This window comes from Neoarius graeffei, chromosome 21 (assembly GCF_027579695.1).
Source record: "Neoarius graeffei isolate fNeoGra1 chromosome 21, fNeoGra1.pri, whole genome shotgun sequence".
In the NCBI taxonomy this organism is placed as follows: Eukaryota; Metazoa; Chordata; class Actinopteri; order Siluriformes; family Ariidae; genus Neoarius; species Neoarius graeffei.
The window spans coordinates 51747588-51764919 of record NC_083589.1 but is presented as its reverse complement, the minus strand read 5'-3'; the positions used below and the strand labels follow the sequence as shown (position 1 = coordinate 51764919).

The 17332-nt window shown below is 43.0% G+C and overlaps 1 protein-coding gene across 1 annotated transcript in view; it reads right to left on the bottom strand.

The window, feature by feature from the left end:
- mkln1 (muskelin 1, intracellular mediator containing kelch motifs) overlaps positions 1 to 17332 on the bottom strand; it is a 168116-nt gene that overhangs the window by 111528 nt on the left and 39256 nt on the right. Inside the window, exon 4 of the mRNA XM_060903331.1 lies at positions 14837 to 14925. Coding sequence (XP_060759314.1) covers positions 14837 to 14925 — 89 coding nt within the window. The remainder of the gene's footprint in view (positions 1 to 14836; positions 14926 to 17332) is intronic.

The following is a 17332-nucleotide window of genomic DNA, read 5'->3' as shown; positions in this document are numbered from 1 at the left end:
CTTCCTGCGATTCCATCCATCTATCGCCTTTACATGACAAACTGTCCACTGCCCAACAAGCTAATGGGCTAATACAACTGGTTTTAAGTAGCTTTATGAGAAACGGTCATGAATATTTCCCATAAAATGTGTAAGTAAATAATCCCATGTTATTTTAAAAAGCAAATTTAAACAAAAGCCCATCTCTCTTATGGAAATAAAGATACAATTTTCATTGTCCGGTGGTCAAGTGTCTGAGATACATGGCCTTGCATTTACGATCAGGTTATCTATGGTGGTACACGTTCATCATCTGGTTAAGCCATCAAAAATCAAGCCGATGCCTTAACATTCTCTTAAGTATGGGGCTCCAAGCGCTGCTATAAACTCAATTTTTCTTTTTTGTATTATTAACTCAAAGACGGAAATAAAATGAGAGGCTGGTGAGGGGATGGCTGGTTATAGCTGCAATAACAAGTGACAATAGGAACTAACTTGTTTCACAGACATTAATCAGGTGTTTTTCTAGAAAACTTTAGTATGAGGGCGCTCACCATGGCGAGGGAGCGAAGCGACTGGGGGGGGGATGGTACTGGTTGTCCATCCCCCCCCTCTGCCGTGCGAAGCCTTTGAAAAATTGAGGCTACAATGGGACATTGAGGCTATCTGACAGGGAAATTGTAACAAATTGTCAACATTGAAAAAGAAAAGTAATCATCTTCTGCCCCGGACAGTCTTTGGCTTTCTTCCGTTTCGTGCCGCGGGATGACATCTTTAAATGCCCAAGTGTCAACAAAAACAACTCGCGAACTACTACTGTCAAAAACTCCCGCGCCGGTGGGTGAAAGGTCATTCAGTCTCGAGAAATCTCGCTCTACAAGTCAGCTGACCTTGTATGTAACCCATGTCAAATCTCGCGAGAGCAGCCGCAACAAGTAAACAACTAAATATGGCGCCTCAGTCTGGAAAACGCCAATTCGGATTGTTTTTGCACCGTCTGGCGGTGTATCTACTATGATTGGGATATTTTTGGAGTAATTATAACGTATTTGATGATCAGACACATTGTCACGTGGTGTTGCTGGGATGTTTTTACAGAGAAAAGATCGTTTTGAGAAAGACTGCATGTTGTGCAGTAGCATAGAAGTGCATGGCCTAAGTGTGACTTGGGGTTCAATCGGCATTTCGGTAAGAGGGCGCAGCGCCCCTGTTCCCCGGTTTAGACGAAAGCCTGTTAAATGCAACTATAAACTGAAAAGCTACATAACAATAATAAATATTACCATCATTGGCAAACTGCTGTTGTAAAAGAGGATTAAAACATTTTGGGAAGAATACGCCGCCGTTTTACTCCTTGCACATACAGCTGCAATAAGAAACTTAGCATTATCTCTACACCTTTAGGGTTGTACAGATCAACAGCAGTTTAAAAAAAAAAAACAGCCGTCAGGGAAATCAGCAATGGATGCTCTTGAAGTGCTTCAGCAACCCTATGGCAATGAAGCATGGAGTCACGTTCGGAGCAGATGACAAGGTGATCTGACGGTCCTGATAAACTGCGCTCAGTTTCTTCGACGGTTTCAAGACACGTGCTAGTGAAGCATTTCAAGGGTCTCCGCTGCCAATCGTGACGAGTCATGGAATCCACGGACACGTCGGCCGAAACGAATCCGAGAAAATCGCAAAAGAAGCTTTTTTTTTCGAAATTTGTGATTTTCGGTTTTTTCCCATAATGTGCAAGTTGAGATCTTGAAGAATGCAATCAGTATTTCAGATAATAGATTGTTTTGTTGGAAAAGCATACATTTTTTGTTGCAAATTGTCTCGTTTTTGTCAGGACTGTAGCCTGCTGGGGGGTGTGGGTAAATTACCATATGGGCCATTCACGTGACGATTTAAGTCTTTTTTTTTTTCGCCAATCAGCTGTATGATACGAGCTGAGCTCGTGGCTACTTAAGCTGCATACAGGCATGTAATTTCACTATGGAATGAGCAAGCTAAACAGAGCGCAGAGGAGCTGAAACACCGCGAAGCAAACAGACGCACGGTAGTTACATCGGAGATAACCATTTCTAGCAAAAAAAAACCCAACCAAAAGGAAGTGTTCTAGGACTACACATTCCATCGGAGGCATTGATGTGTGCAAGGCGACGTTTCTCTTTCTGATGGGGTGAGTTTATTAATCTAAGGTTGTGTGGTTATTTTTGCATGTAACGGTGAGTGTTGTGGTTTGGTTACATGAAACTAGCGTTGTGTTAGTTGTGTCATCATCGTGCTCTCTTTCTTTCTTACGGTGTGAGTAATTTTTCAACCACAAAACGTTCAAGTATACTTTAGGACTTATTTTTGTACTTCATAATTGTGTTGGGCATACTTTGCATGGAAGGAAAATTGACGTGGTGATCTTTGTTTACATGAAAGTAGCATCGTGCTAGCTAGTAGGGGGTAGGGCTTTCCTTAATGTCATGCAAATGAGCACCATTATGTGCCCGCCCTGCACCCAGAGTAGCTGAGATGGAAAACTTTGAGGGCGATTTTCTCCCTTTCCTGTTTTAAGGAGGTATGCACTTTCAAAAGGCCACACATCCTTCAAATATTGTCAGATCTCCACATGGAAGGCATCATTGGAAAGCAACTGTACTTTCTGAATCTGTCAATAACTCAAAATGCCCCCGGGCCGACATGTGTCCCTGGATTCTGTGATCAGTCACATTATTTTCTGAGCTTCACACAGAATTTGATGCTTGCTCTCGACAAGTTTGAGGTCCATAGTAAAAATCGCAAACGTGCACGTCGTACATGTCGTCTAGCGCAGGTCCCAATGTTGACAGCGTGACATGATGTACAGGGCTGTACATTAACTTTTTTTGCCCACAGCACTGGTGCGAGAGAGAGAGGTTGATAGCTTTGTAGTACAGGCCACAACATTGTAGCACGAGTATAAAGCATCGGTTATCTTTAAAAAAAAAAAAAAAAAAACACGCTGATGAACCGCACTACAGGTATGTGACTGGGAAATGACATGAATGTTGGAACAGTGCACACAAAATCCAAACCTCCTCAGACATCTGTAAATGTCCTTGTGTTTCATTTGGCAGGGGTTCTTCTTGAGTTTCCTCATGAGCTCATTTGGAGTTTTGATTTGGTGGTTGAGGGAATGAAGTGGTATTTGCATCATCTAGCTAGCAAGCAGTGTAGGGCAGCGACTCGGAAAAAGAGTCTTGAGCTAAGCTACCGGTTCAAAGCCCAAGTCTTTCCCACCCCATGTGGTGTACAGGGCGGCGCCGATCTCAGTTTCCGTAGCCCTCGGTCTCTCGCCTATTACATACAGTGGAGGAAATAATTATTTGATCCCTTGCTGATTTTGTAAGTTTGCCCACTGGCAAAGATATGGACAGTCTATAATTTTAAGGGTAGGTTTATTTTAACAGTGAGAGATAGAATATCAAAGAAAATCACATTTTATAAAATACACTAAGTAACTTTAAAAACGCACATTGATAAAACAGCACTTCAGGAAGCGTGGCAGGCGATCCCACAGAGGCAGATCAATGGTCTGATAAGGTCTATGCCACGAAGAGTGAACGCCTTGTTGCAAGCAAACGGAGGTCATACACGATACTGAACCTGTAATTTCGTGAACATGGACCAACTGTCACTTTGAATATTTTTATTGTGAATTTTTTTATTGTCTTGAGTTTGACAATAAATGTCCTTTATCGATGTTTCAAGATGTGTGTGCATTACATACAATATCATAAATTTCAAATATATGCATGGATCTAAAGTGATATCGTGTTGAATTCCATTGTGCGTTTTTAAAGTTACTTATTATATATAAATTGATTTGCATTTCATTGAGTGAAATAAGTATTTGATCCCCTACCAACCATTCAGAGTTCTGGCTCCCACAGACCAGTTCGATGCTCCTAATCAACTCGTTACCTGCATTAAAAGACAGCTGTCTTAAATTGACACCTGTATAAAAGACACCTGTCAACAGAATCAATCAATCAGACTCCAACCTCTCCAACATGGGCAAGACCAAAGAGCTGTCTGAGGATGTCAGGGACAAGACTGTAGAGCTGCACAAGGCTGGACTGGGCTACAAAACCATAAGCAAGAAGCTGGGTGAGGAGGAGACAACTGTTGGTGCAATAGTTCGAAAATGGAAGAAATACAAAATGACCATCAATCGACCTCGGTCTGGGGCCCCACGCAAGATCTCACCTCGTGAGGTATCAATGATCACGAGAAAGGTGAGAGATCAGCCTAGAACTACACGGGAGGAGCTTGTTAATGATCTTAAGGCAGATGGGACCACGGTCACCAAGAAAACCATTGGTAACACATTATGCCGTAATGGATTACAATCCTGCAGTGCCTGCAAGGTCTCCCTGCTCAAGAAGGCACATGTGCAGGCCCGTCTGAAGTTTGCCAATGAACACCTGAATGATTCTGAGAGTGATTGGGAGAAGGTGCTGTGGTCAGATAAGACCAAAATCGAGCTCTTTGGCATTAACTTAACTCGCCGTGTTTGGAGGAAGAAAAATGCTGACTATGACCCGAAGAACACCATCCCCACTGTCAAGCATGGAGGTGGAAACATTATGCTTTGGGGGTGTTTCTCTGCTAAGAGCACAGGACTACTTCACCGCATCAACGGAAGAATGGACGCGGCCATGTACCGTAAAATCCTGAGTGACAACCTCCTTCCCTCTGCCAGGACACTGAAAATGGGTCATGGATGGGTCTTCCAGCACGACAACGACCCAAAACATACAGCCAAGGCAACAAAGGAGTGGCTCAAGAAGCAGCACATTAAGGTCATGGAGTGGCCTAGCCAGTCTCCGGACTAGAAAGACGATCAACTTTCTTCCTCTTTACTTCATTTTATTCAAGTAGAAAAGGATGACGGATTAGTCATCTAGAAAAGAACAAAGCATAATAAGTATACATGCAACTACTGGAGCATGACATCACTATCTATCTCCTTTCCCCAGGGAGAAGTTTTAAAAGGTACGTAGAAAACTTGACACATAAAATAAATAACAAATTTTAGTCCTAACAATTTCCTTACTGTCCAACAGTCATTAAAACAAACACAAAGTCTAAACACACAACAGTTTATGAATGACCACCACACACTAGAGACCTCATCTCTCTTCCAGGGGGGGTATTATTGTGACCCACCGAAGACCCTGGGATATACACACAATCACACTAATCCTTATGACGCTTCTCTCTGAGTGCAGCTTCCTTGGCACCAGGCTTGTTGTAAGGTAGAAGACGCCTCAAGGAGAGTGGTAGCTTAACACTTTGTTTAGCTGGTGATGTCTCTGGCAGTGACGGGGTAGAGTCCACAACTGGTTGTGTCTCCGGGGTCTGCTCTGGAGGGGCAACATCTGGTTCAGTTGATACAGGTTCCACATTCAATTCTGATGCAGGTTGAGGTGGAAGTTGCACAGATGTCCTCACAACAGAGGGTTGTGAATGTGCAGGATAGGTAGAGTCAGTGTATGGGACTACATTATTGGGAACTGCATAATCAAGCTTGGTGGGTGCTGGCTGATATGGCTGGAATTTTCTCAGGTGTTGCCGGTTCCTGAGTGTTACCCTGCCCGAACCGTCCACACGAATAGCATACTGGTGAAATTGACGTACCTCAACAACCACCCCAGTGCGGTCCCAGCGGCGCGGGTGATTGCCAACTAAGTTTTGCAAATAAACATGATCGCCAACTCTCAGTGGAGGCAGCTGTCTTGTATTTTGAGACCATTTTTCATGTTCTCTAGAATGGCGCTTTGCCAGAGCCACCTCCCTGTTTAGCATGGTTTCCTGCCATGTATTGTGAGGACAGTATTTACCCAAGGGAATTGGGATGGAGTCACGAATCGGCCTGCCAAACAACACCATAGCAGGTGAGGTTTTAGTTTCTGGGTCTATTGAATTGCGATAGATAAGCATGGCCCTTTGAAATTTGTCAACGTTGAGGGAACCAGTGGGGCCGGTGTTGTCGGTCAACATTCGTTTCACTGTCTTAACGGCAACTTCAGCTCTACAGTTGGCATGAGGATTAGCAACAGATGTGAGACGATGGCGGACACCCCAAGACATCAAGAACTCCTGAGTCTTGCCTGAGGTGAACTGAGAGCCTCCATCTGACGTTAACTCCTCAGGGATCCCAAATGTCACAAATGATTCACGCAGGTGCTTTATCAGACCATCTGCACCTGAAGTAGATCTGAACACCATTGGCCAGTTTGAATATCTATCCACTAGCACCAAATACTCAATATTGTTGTGAAGGAAATAGTCACCACACACTTTCTGAAATGGGTAATCTGGAGGAACGATGTCACTAGGCGGCTGCAAAGCATTTGACTTGGCAATTCTGTGACAGTGAGCACACTCTTCTCGGACTCTGCTTATATCTATGGTAATACCCGGCCAGAAAACGGATTCTGCGGCCCTTTGACACATGCTATTGACACCCTGGTGTGCTGCATGAAGTGATGATAAGATATGCTTCCTCAAGGAGGTGGGGATAACAATCCTCTGACCCATGAGAATCACGCCATCGACGCAAGAGAGGCTTTGGGCGTAACGATGGAAGGGACGCAGACTTGTTGGAAGATCCAGGCACTTAGAAGGCATACCATGTTGCAGAATATTCATGAGATCATGTAGGACTTCATCGGAAGCTGTGGCCTCCTTGACCATGTCCCATGTCACGATGTTAGATATAAAGTGAAGCGTTGTAAATGCTTCTGCGAGGGTAGTGCTGTCATCAGCAAAGTCCTCTGTGCCTGAGGTTGACAGGGTAGGTGATTCTGATGATTGCAAGGATTCTGTGTCCATTCTGGTCTTGTCTGGGGGAGGATAGCGTGAGACCGCATCAGGTCCTTTGTTCTTCGCACCAGACACATGTACAAGAGTGAACCTGTATGCTAGTGTCTTTTCCTTAAGATTGAGGAGGCGCCTGTTGCTTATCTCAGTGAGGGAGCGATCATTGAGAATTCTCAGCAGTGGTTTGTGATCTGTAGCCACAATGAGGTCAGAACATCCAAGGATGTAGTAGCGTGTTTGATGCAGTGCATAAGCCACGGCAAGGGCTTCCCCTTCAATAGGGGCATACCGACTCTCAGCTGGTGTTGTGAATCTACTGCCAACAAGACAAAGTTTCCAACCATCAGGACAGCATGTCAAAGTTTTGGAAATGCACTGACAGTACTTTTGTCTTAAGAGGAATCCTATTCCATCAACCGACCAGTCAGTCGAGAGACATGTTGTACGGGCTGGGTCAAAAAGCCTAACACCCTTCTTCATTTCTGATATGATAGCATGCTTTGACCGCTCAAAGAGAGTGTTCAGTTCATCTGTCCAAGCAAATTGTGTTGATGGCTTAAGAAGGTGTCTGAATGGTCTCATCTGTTTCGCAACAGCAAATGCATAGGCTCCTTGGTTGACAAGTCCAAACCATGCTCTAGCTCCAGATATGTCCTTAGGTGTTGGGAAGTTCAAAACCGAATCAAGGAACTTTTTGCTTGGCTTAACCTGGGTGGATGTAACTGTAAGGCCTGCAAATTCAACGGATTCCTGAGCAAACTGGAACTTCTTTGGGTTGAGGGTTATTCCATTGCGGGCACATAAATCCAGCCACTTACAGGTTTGAAAGAAAGAAGCCTCTATAGACCCTGCCCACATGCAAGTATCATCAACGCATTTCACCTTGTCTGGAAAATCTGCTATGATGCTATCAAATCTTTGGGTGTAGGCATCCCCACTAGCTAGAAAGCCTTGAGGTGCAACTTTGTATCTGAACCTGCCCCATGGGGTAATGAAGGTGGTGATATGTCTATCCTCTTCTCGAATTGGCACAGAGTGGTAGCCATTCCACGCATCAGTGACTGTCTTTCTTGTATTCTGAGGAATGCGATCAGCCAGATGAAACGGGCTTGGCACATGGTGTGTTTGCCTGACTGCTTGTCTGTTCTGTGGCTGCAGATCAACAGTCCGTCTCGGACTCCCATCTGCCTTTGCTGCAACGACCATCCGTGAACACCAAGTTACAGGTGTATTGGGGCTGACCTTTTCAAGGACTCCAATTCTAACGTCACGTTCCAAGTCTTTCAGAACTTTGTCCTGCCAGTGAATTGGTACAAGGGCCGGCTTGTGTACAGCTACAGGTCTTGCCTCAGGATCAACATGCAACTGCAAGGGTTCACAGTTCATCATAGGGAGAGGTTGATGCTCGCACACGTTGAAGGTTGTGCTACCGTAATAATCGAGGAGCCATGCCTTGAGTGCTGGTAAGTCTTCTTCTGTTGCTGTCAACCCCGGTGGTAGAGACTTGGGTAAGGGTGGAGGTGACTGGCCCCGCTGAGGACAATGGCAGATGGAGTCATCTGGGGTTTCAATGGACGAAACATGATCAGGGGGTTGGCTGGTTGGTATCTCAGGAAAGTTGGGTGGGACAATTCCAAGGTTCTCGAGGGCTTCTCTGCACAAAAATGCCTTCTCTATCTTTGTAGACACATACACCAAATGTTTTGATGATTTCATAGATCCGGCAATGTCAGCGAGACAAATTTGTAGAAGGATGCCGCCCTCAATTCCCAAATCTTCTATTATTGCCCCACGCATCTTAAGCTTAACAGGCATGATGTCGCTTCTCTTGTATCCCATGGCAAATGCGGTCTGAATGGGTATCACAGAGCTCTGGCAGCCTGAGTCAGCTACCATAGGTATGGAGAGTCTCTTTAATCCTGAACTGTTGCTAATAGGGTAGCCTAACTCACTCTGGTCTTCGGGTAGTGGGACTAAGTCGACGACAACTGTGGGATGGGGCTTTGATGGACGTTCGATCCATCTCTCCTCATATATGTGGTGGGCTACTGGTGTCTTGCCGATCTCTGGCTGCTGGATTTTCCCATGAAGACTTAAGGTGCACAACTGTTCAAATGCAGAAAGGTTATCCTCTGCTTGACATGCGTTAACCTTGTCCTTGTGTTCTCGATGTACAGCTTGGTCCTTTGAGTCCTTACTATTGGCACAGAATTTAGATGTATTGTCTCTATGTCCCCACTTTTTACAGGTCGAACACTTACTACAGGATGCTGTAAAATGTCCCTTTATTGAGCATTTGTTACATGTTGAAGACCAGGCAGGGCATCTCTTTGACCTTGTAACCTTGTCGTTCCGTTGACCATGACTTGAACCACCGCACGCCCAACACCGTCCAGTAACAGGAGATGAGTTGCTTGATTTCTGCATACTGTTAACCATGCCTGCACAATCACCAACTGCGTTCCTGGTTGCTTTACCTTGTTCCTTCTGTGCGATGAATGCAACTATCTCCTCAAGGGTGCGATCAGTCTTTGTGTCCCCAAGAAGATCTGCGAGTATTTCAGGATCTGCTATCCCCCGAACAAGATTATCTTTGATGATCTCATTACTGAAGTCAAAAATATGGTTACAGCCTGGCTGTTGGCACATTGCTGTGAACTGGCATAGAGCTGCTTGTCCTCTAAGACTGGCGAGGAAAGTCCTTATGCCTGCACCTGGAGGCTGTACCATCTTCCCCAGTTTAATGCGGTGGACCAAAATGCTCTCTTCTTTCACGGCAAGACGTCGGATTTCACTCAGTAGATCAGCCTCTGGCATCCCAGCAACATCACAACGCAGGTCTCGCATAACATCAGTCCTAAGGTCCTCACTGCAGCAGTAGAACAAGGCTATTGATGCTTGGTTAACTGATATGGCCATCCCTGTCTTGTACATCGCCCACTGTCGGGTGAAGGCTGACCACTGGTCTGGGTTGCATCCTGAGTCAATCTTGGGGGGATCCAGTTTAAGCTTGGAGGGAGGTGATGCTGTATGCACTGCCTTGTCATGCATCTGTAGCGCTGTAGTGAGGGCTGCTGCGAATGCTGCTTCGAGGTCCTGAGACTCCCAGGTGCATCCCTCCACAGGACATGTAAGTTTCGGCATGGCTCAATCTTCTACCTGACACGATGACTTTTTTTTTTATTATTTTTTTTTTTTTTTTTATCTACGCTGTCCAATCAAATCACGCTGTGGGAGACGCTTTCTTCAGCACCCGCCCACTGCCGTCTCCTGCCTGTGCAGGGTCTGTTATCATCAAGATGGAGTTCTTGTTGAGGAATCCGTTTAGCACTCCCGTCGGCCAGTGTATCGATGACTAATCCGTCATAGAAAGACGATCAACTCTCTTCCTCTTTACTTCATTTTATTCAAGTAGAAAAGGATGACGGATTAGTCATCTAGAAAAGAACAAAGCATAATAAGTATACATGCAACTACTGGAGCATGACATCACTATCTACGGACCTTAATCCCACAGAAAACCTATGGAGGGAGCTGAAGCTCAGAGTTGCGAAGTGACAGCCTCAAAACCTTAATGATCTAGAGATGATCCATACATGTCAACCTTTGGTCAATCAAACCTGTATAACTAACCTCCAAAATCCGCATTTCCCTTATAAAATCCTTATAAGATGCAAATTAAAATAATTTACCTAAAATTTGAATGATAATTAACAATGATATATCCAAGTTACTTTTTATTCAATATTAAAAACAATAAACCTTCAGAATGAATACAAAGCTCCAATGTTCGATGAAAACACAAAGTGTCACTCTAATGTTCTGAATTGTACTCCATGACAGCTTTTTTTAGCAGTCTGCACAAATACCTCACTAGGCTGCATGTCACAGCAAGTGTCTGTGTTGATCTTGCCGGAGTGCCCATTCAGAATCTTTTCAGTCGCTAGTGAAAGTCGCTCAGGTGGAAATACGCGTTTCAAACAAAATGTTACTTCCCGGTTGGCGGGATTCTCGCAATGCGGTGTGCGCATGATCAGAAGTGGAACGAAGTCTCGCTACCACAAGATAACGCGCGATTTCATAAGACTCTTTACTGGCTGTTTGTGCTGTCTGTGGTGTACAGTACGTTTGTAAATGAATGTTATGCGCTCTTATCATCGTGGGAATTGATTATAGCTCAAAATAAATATTGAAGTTTTTTAAAGAATCCATATAACTTTATTTGTACGCCCGTATACTACGTTTATTGAATCAAATCCGTATAAAATACGGACATTCCGTATAGGTTAGCATGTATGGATGATCTGCAAAGAGGAGTGGACCAAAATTCCTCCTGACATGTGCGCAAACCTGGTCATCAACTACAAGAAACGTCTGACCGCTGTGCTTGCCAACAAGGGTTTTGCCACCAAATACGAAGTCTTGTTTGCTCGAGGGTTCAAATACTTATTTCACTCAAAGAAATGCAAAATCAGTTTATATCTCTTTTATATCAAGTTATTTTCTGGATTTTCTTTGATGTTTTGTCTCTCACAGTTAAAATAAACCTACCATTAAAATTACAGAATGTTCGTTTCTTTGTCAGTAGACAAACTTACAAAATCAACAAGGGATCAAATAATTATTTCCTCCACTGGCGTGTCCTCTGGTAACCGCGAGAGTTTGACTCCCCACTCGCATCTGCATTGCAGCGTGCCTTGCCAGACGGCAATAGGTACCGTTTTTATGATGGTGTTTGGTATGACCCGACCGTGAGTAGAACTCACGATCTTCTGATCGAGAGGCGGACACGCTAACCACTAGGCCAACTCGCTGTAGCTACCGGTTACTCGACATGAAATAAAGCTTCACTGCACTGAAGAAGAAATGTAGCAAGCTAAACTCTACCAATATTGCAAAAGTAGTTTATTACATCAGATGCTACTTTTCTTTTTTTCTTTTTAATTGAACCAACTTGATGCCAACTCAATGCTCTCAGTGATCAATACAACTGTCAAACACATACCCAGGTTAAAAAAATAAAAACCCAACCCACCACCATTCAGTTCAATTGTTTAAACAATAACCCGTGATCATTACACTCATCGCTCCAAAACACAAACAAATCCATGTGTTTCACATAAAATACACATCAATCATGTACGCATGAATGTGTGTACCTAAATTTGCATGGTTTGCTGTGCTTGCATTAGGGATGTTAACCGATGACCGTTTGACCGGTGGTTGACCGAATCAACGTCAACCGGTTAATTTTTTTTTGGTTGTCGGTTAAAAAAAAAAATTTAATCGTTTTGAAGCTGCCGATTTTGGAGCGGAGAACCTGGAATTCTGTGTTATAAACGCTTGGGGCATGCCATGCGGTGTAAGGACGGCAGCTGACAAATCAGAAACATCCATTCAGTCATGTCCCGCCCTCCTGCCCCAGTTGAAGACAGCTGACAAATCAGAAACACCCATTCAGTCATGTCCCGCCCTCCTGCCCCAGTTGAAACATAGGAAGTATGAGAAGAAAACAGTAAATCAGAAAGCTGCGCACATTTGCGCAGCTTCCGCGCAAACGTGCGCAGCTTTCTGATTTACTGTTTTCTTCTCATACTTATACTTCCTATGTTTCATGGACTGTAACGGCATTTGCTTATTTAGTAATTTTAATACAGAATTTACTCTGATGAAATTATTCAGACACTCCAATGCCCCCCCTAAAAAAAAAAAAAAAAAAAAAATCGGATCTGCACGATTCAGCCGTGAAAAAGGCGGCATCCGCCAGAAGGCGTGCCGTTTGCATCCCTGTTTAAACTCATAGGTTAACCGACTTTAAAGGAACAGTCCACCGTATTTCCATAATGAAATATGCTCTTATCTGAATTGAGACGAGCTGCTCCGTACCTCTCCGAGCTTTGCGCGACCTCCCAGTCAGTCAGACGCAGTCAGACAGCTGTCACTCCTGTTAGCAATGTAGCTAGGCTCAGTATGGCCAACAGTATTTTTTGGGGCTGTAGTTAGATGCGACCAAACTCTTCCACGTTTTTCCTGTTTACATAGGTTTATATGACCAGTGATATGAAACAAGTTCAGTTACACAAATTGAAACGTAGCGATTTTCTATGCTATGGAAAGTGCGCACTATAATGACAGGTGTACTAACACCTTCTGCGCGCTTCGGCAGCGCATTGATACGGAGCTCAGATATCAATGCGCTGCCGAAGCGCGCAGAAGGTGTTAGTACGCCTGTCATTATAGTGCGCACTTTCCATAGCATAGAAAATCGCTACGTTTCAATTTGTGTAACTGAACTTGTTTCATATCACTGGTCATATAAACCTATGTAAACAGGAAAAACGCGGAAGAGTTTGGTCGCATCTAACTACAGACCCAAAAAATACCGTTGGCCATACTGAGCCTAGCTACATTGCTAACAGGAGTGACAGCACGTCTGACTGCGTCTGACTGACTGGGAGGTCGCGCAAAGCTCGGAGAGGTACAGAGCAGCTCGTCTCAATTCAGATAAGAGCATATTTCATTATGGAAGTATGGTGGACTGTTCCTTTAACCGGCTAATGAGGCTCAGTGGTCGGTCAAGATTTTTTTTTTAGTTTTCGCCATCCCTAGCTTGCATCGCTCCATGTGATATTATCACGTCACCTTGGTCTTCGACATGCGCAGTCAACACGCCCAAGTCCACGCAGACACAGAATTAAACAAGATATTTCAGCCTTTAGTTTTATTTCAGCCGCAGCAGAAAGAGCTGCTTGTGCTTGAGCTTCAGAAACGCTCAGGAATATATAGCTCACGCTACTTGATAAAAGAGCTTCCGTGCCACACTGTTCATTTGCAACAGGAATGGACTCAAAACGTTTCCATCGCACCTTGTAATTTCAAGTGCATATCACGGGTAAATTCCGGGTAAAGCAAGATCAGTGTAATTCTCCTATTTTATATTAAACTTTGGTCAAATATCTGTAACATTCTGCATTCTCTGCAATTTTTTACCTTGCGCAATACCAGAAAAATCCAGTTGAAATCAAGCCATTTGAGGCGAATTGGTCCGCCTCTGAAAAAACTTAGCATTTGGATTTCCCGGCAAACATTGATTTTCGTGACGTCGCGTGCGGGACGCCTCCCTCTGAATCCTACGCCAGCGCTGGTTTGTTTATGAGAAAACGACCTGGTGGTTTTCTGCAAACTACTTCAACGTTATCGTGTAATTATTAAAATGGTTAACAGATGTATCGTAGGAGGGTGTAGCAACACCAATCTTGATGGGATTAGTACTCATCGTTTCCCAAAAGACCGGACAATGAGAGAGAAATGGGAGCGCTTGGTCTACACAGGCTGTGCACTGAAACCGTGCAAAGCTCGCGCAGCCTGCTGGCGCTTCCGCAGGTGACGTCACGAATCTGGCTCCAGACTCCCTTGGGATTTTTCCAGACGCGTTTTATTTTATTTTATTTTTTTCTGCTGTAGACAGATGGCCTTGTGCAAAATTACCCTTGTGAAACAGTGTGTAACGGGACATACTTTCATTTAAAAAAAGAAAATAAAAATTGGTCCATCTTTAACTGATGAACCGTCAATAAGCTACCAGTAGCAGTTCAAGGCTATGTAAAAATATCTTGACATGCTGAGCAGCTGAAATGCACCTAGGTGCTCTCTTGAGATGCCCATTTTTCACTCTGCCAAATTATCAGATGTGAGCGTGATACTTAATGCTCGTCTTGTGCACAAAGGAAATAAAATATGTTTACAACTGGCTTTTCAGCTAGTCCTGGGCAGCATCTCTCTGTAGCGGCTCAGATGAAAGTCGATTAGCCGAGAGATCCTCAAATGCAATTTACAATGAAACGCTGAAATGGTTTTATACAAAAAAAAAAAGTTCCACTTCCCACTCACACTGTAAAGACGTGCCACTCGGCTTGATTTTCCGCACCATCATTAATGCTCCGAGTGATCCTGAGTGCATCACCCTGCTGAGTTTCCTCTGTCGTCACTCTTTTAGTGACTCACTCACCTATTTTAATGTATCTGCAAGGGAACATCTGCTCATCGATCTTGTGCTTCAGCGTGAAAGTCTCCTTGTTGAAGTCATTCTTAAGGCCACTATGACGAAAGGAAAAAAAAGCTCTCATGAAGCCAAGATATGAGCAAGTGATTATGTTTATACCACAGGGTTGCTGAATTCTTGAAGCTGATTGGATGAAAGTTGTTGATTAATTTTCTATAACAGCGGCTCCGACAGTAGTGCCGGGTGTAATTTACATCACAGGTTTGTATTAATGCGCTCAATAGTGATTCTCTTGTTTAAAAAAATTTTTAAAAATTATACTTGGATGGCAGACACTCCACATCACTTTTTTTTTTTTTTATGTTTTAAGAGAAAGTATATTCATTGTTATTTCCACATTCACATGCTCTGATTGGCTACTCTACTACAAGGCTATCAGCACATATGGGTCTCAGAAACTGGGTACTGTAGGGGTACGCCACTAAATATACTCTCAGTCAATAAACTACACGGTTTTGGATGGTGATGTCTGTTTCAATTTGAAATAAAATGATGAAAGAAATAATACAGATGTGAATATTCAAAATTTGGCAAAAATTCTGCAAATTTGTGGAAAAATGGCGGCTTGATCTGGGACATGATAAACGGTCGACTCCATCGCATTCCCTTAAAAAGGTTGTAGTCCACTGAAAAGTCTACAGTTATCACTAATTGTATTTTAAGTTGTAACTTTATACACCTAAGGATCGGTGCGCTCACAGAATAATCATAACCGGAATAAAGCATCATGCAAAATATTTGATCACCGTTGTAACTCCATTTTCCGCAAACCCAAAACCAATACGATCGTGTGTCTTGATCTAAACGGAAAGCCTCAGGGTCAAGGTCACTACCTCACCAAAAGTAGGAACTTAAAATCACTAAGCCGTATAAAAATTTAGTTATAAATCTGCGATTTTGTTTTTTAAAACGAAAGCTGAACGTTAGGTATAGAATATGTTTCTTACAGAATATGTTACGATGGTAGCTGGTCTTGTATGAATTTCTGAGCTATAAAATGAGTTGTGGTCTATTTTTTACCGTAGCGTGTTATTTGTGTGCGGGGAAGGACACGCATTAATTAACAATTTGCATGTGTAGAATGGAATTTTCCACTCCAGCAGTTAGAAGTTGATCGTGCTTCCATTTGCGGTCTCTCTGTTACGCGGGTGATCTGTTCGGACGTTATCACTGAAAAGGTGAGTTTTGACAGTTTTAGTTTGTTTTAGTCTTGCAGTATAAGGCAATAGAATGTTTCTTTTTCATCTCACTTTCATATTTCGTAGTGTTTGCGTATTTTTGGCCGATATTTTGCAACCATGGTCAATTTAGATCGGAGTTTTGATAGAATCTACGGCCAGTCATTTTGCCCCACCCCCGCCTCCGCCTCACGCTCCGTCCGGTGTGGTAGTGATGTCCCGTTGCTCGTGCGCGGCAGCAGAGACCCGCGCGACCTTCAGCCGGTACAGTCGCTGTTCTTTTACCACCGCCGTTATTCTCATCTTTCCGGTGTGTTCGTGATTTTTCCATTGTGTCCTATTTCGCCATATCAAATACCCAAAATGCATCATATCATTCATATTTAAGTGAATAATCAATTCAGTCATCATAACTTGACATTTTTAACCCAAGCAATCAAAAAGAGGAAATTTATTCAATATTTTCACTCATCTGTGAAGGAGGGGCTTTAATTCTTCATGCTGTAGTTATTTTATATGTAAATCAATTTTACAAAAGCATTTGAATTGTAATCAAAAAAATTTTCCACAGTGGAGGCCAGATAAAGCAAGACACTATCTTTATTCTTATTAAATATGACAAAAGAAACATTGACTGTTAGGTAAATGCAAAAAAAAAATTAGAAAATTTATTTTTTTTAACCATAATGTCCCAAATGAGAGACCAGTTTCTGAGACGGACCCATATACCATGAGTAGAGGAAAAACTAAATGGCGCTGCGTGCTGCTGAAACAACAGAGGACAGAATAAAAACTACTCAAACAAAACCATTAAAAAAATTTTAAAAGCAACAAAATATGGAATAAAAGTATTCGATGGAAAGGACGCATTTTTTTCCCCCCAAGAATCATCATCGCATTTTTCACAAATTGCTCCTGTCATTTCGCCTGTTTGTTTACATTCTTCATATTTAAGCATTAAAATTTGTTGAAAATTTTTAGACCGGTTCAAAAGCTCAAAGTTGTTTGAAAATTACAGAAGTGAATTGTCCAAGGAAGAATTAAATAAATGTCTAAAGCACGACAGCAAGACAACACTTTCTACAAAAACAGTGAAGTCAATTCTCGCAGCCATCGATAGGTTTTTAAGAAGTCTGGCGAAGCGGAAATGATTTTGTCGGACGTTTTGTATCAAGTTTATCAAATTTCAAAAAAAAAAAAAATGCTCCATTTCTCAAAATCCGGTGAATGTGGAAAGAACGAAACAGTTATTCCACTCAATCTC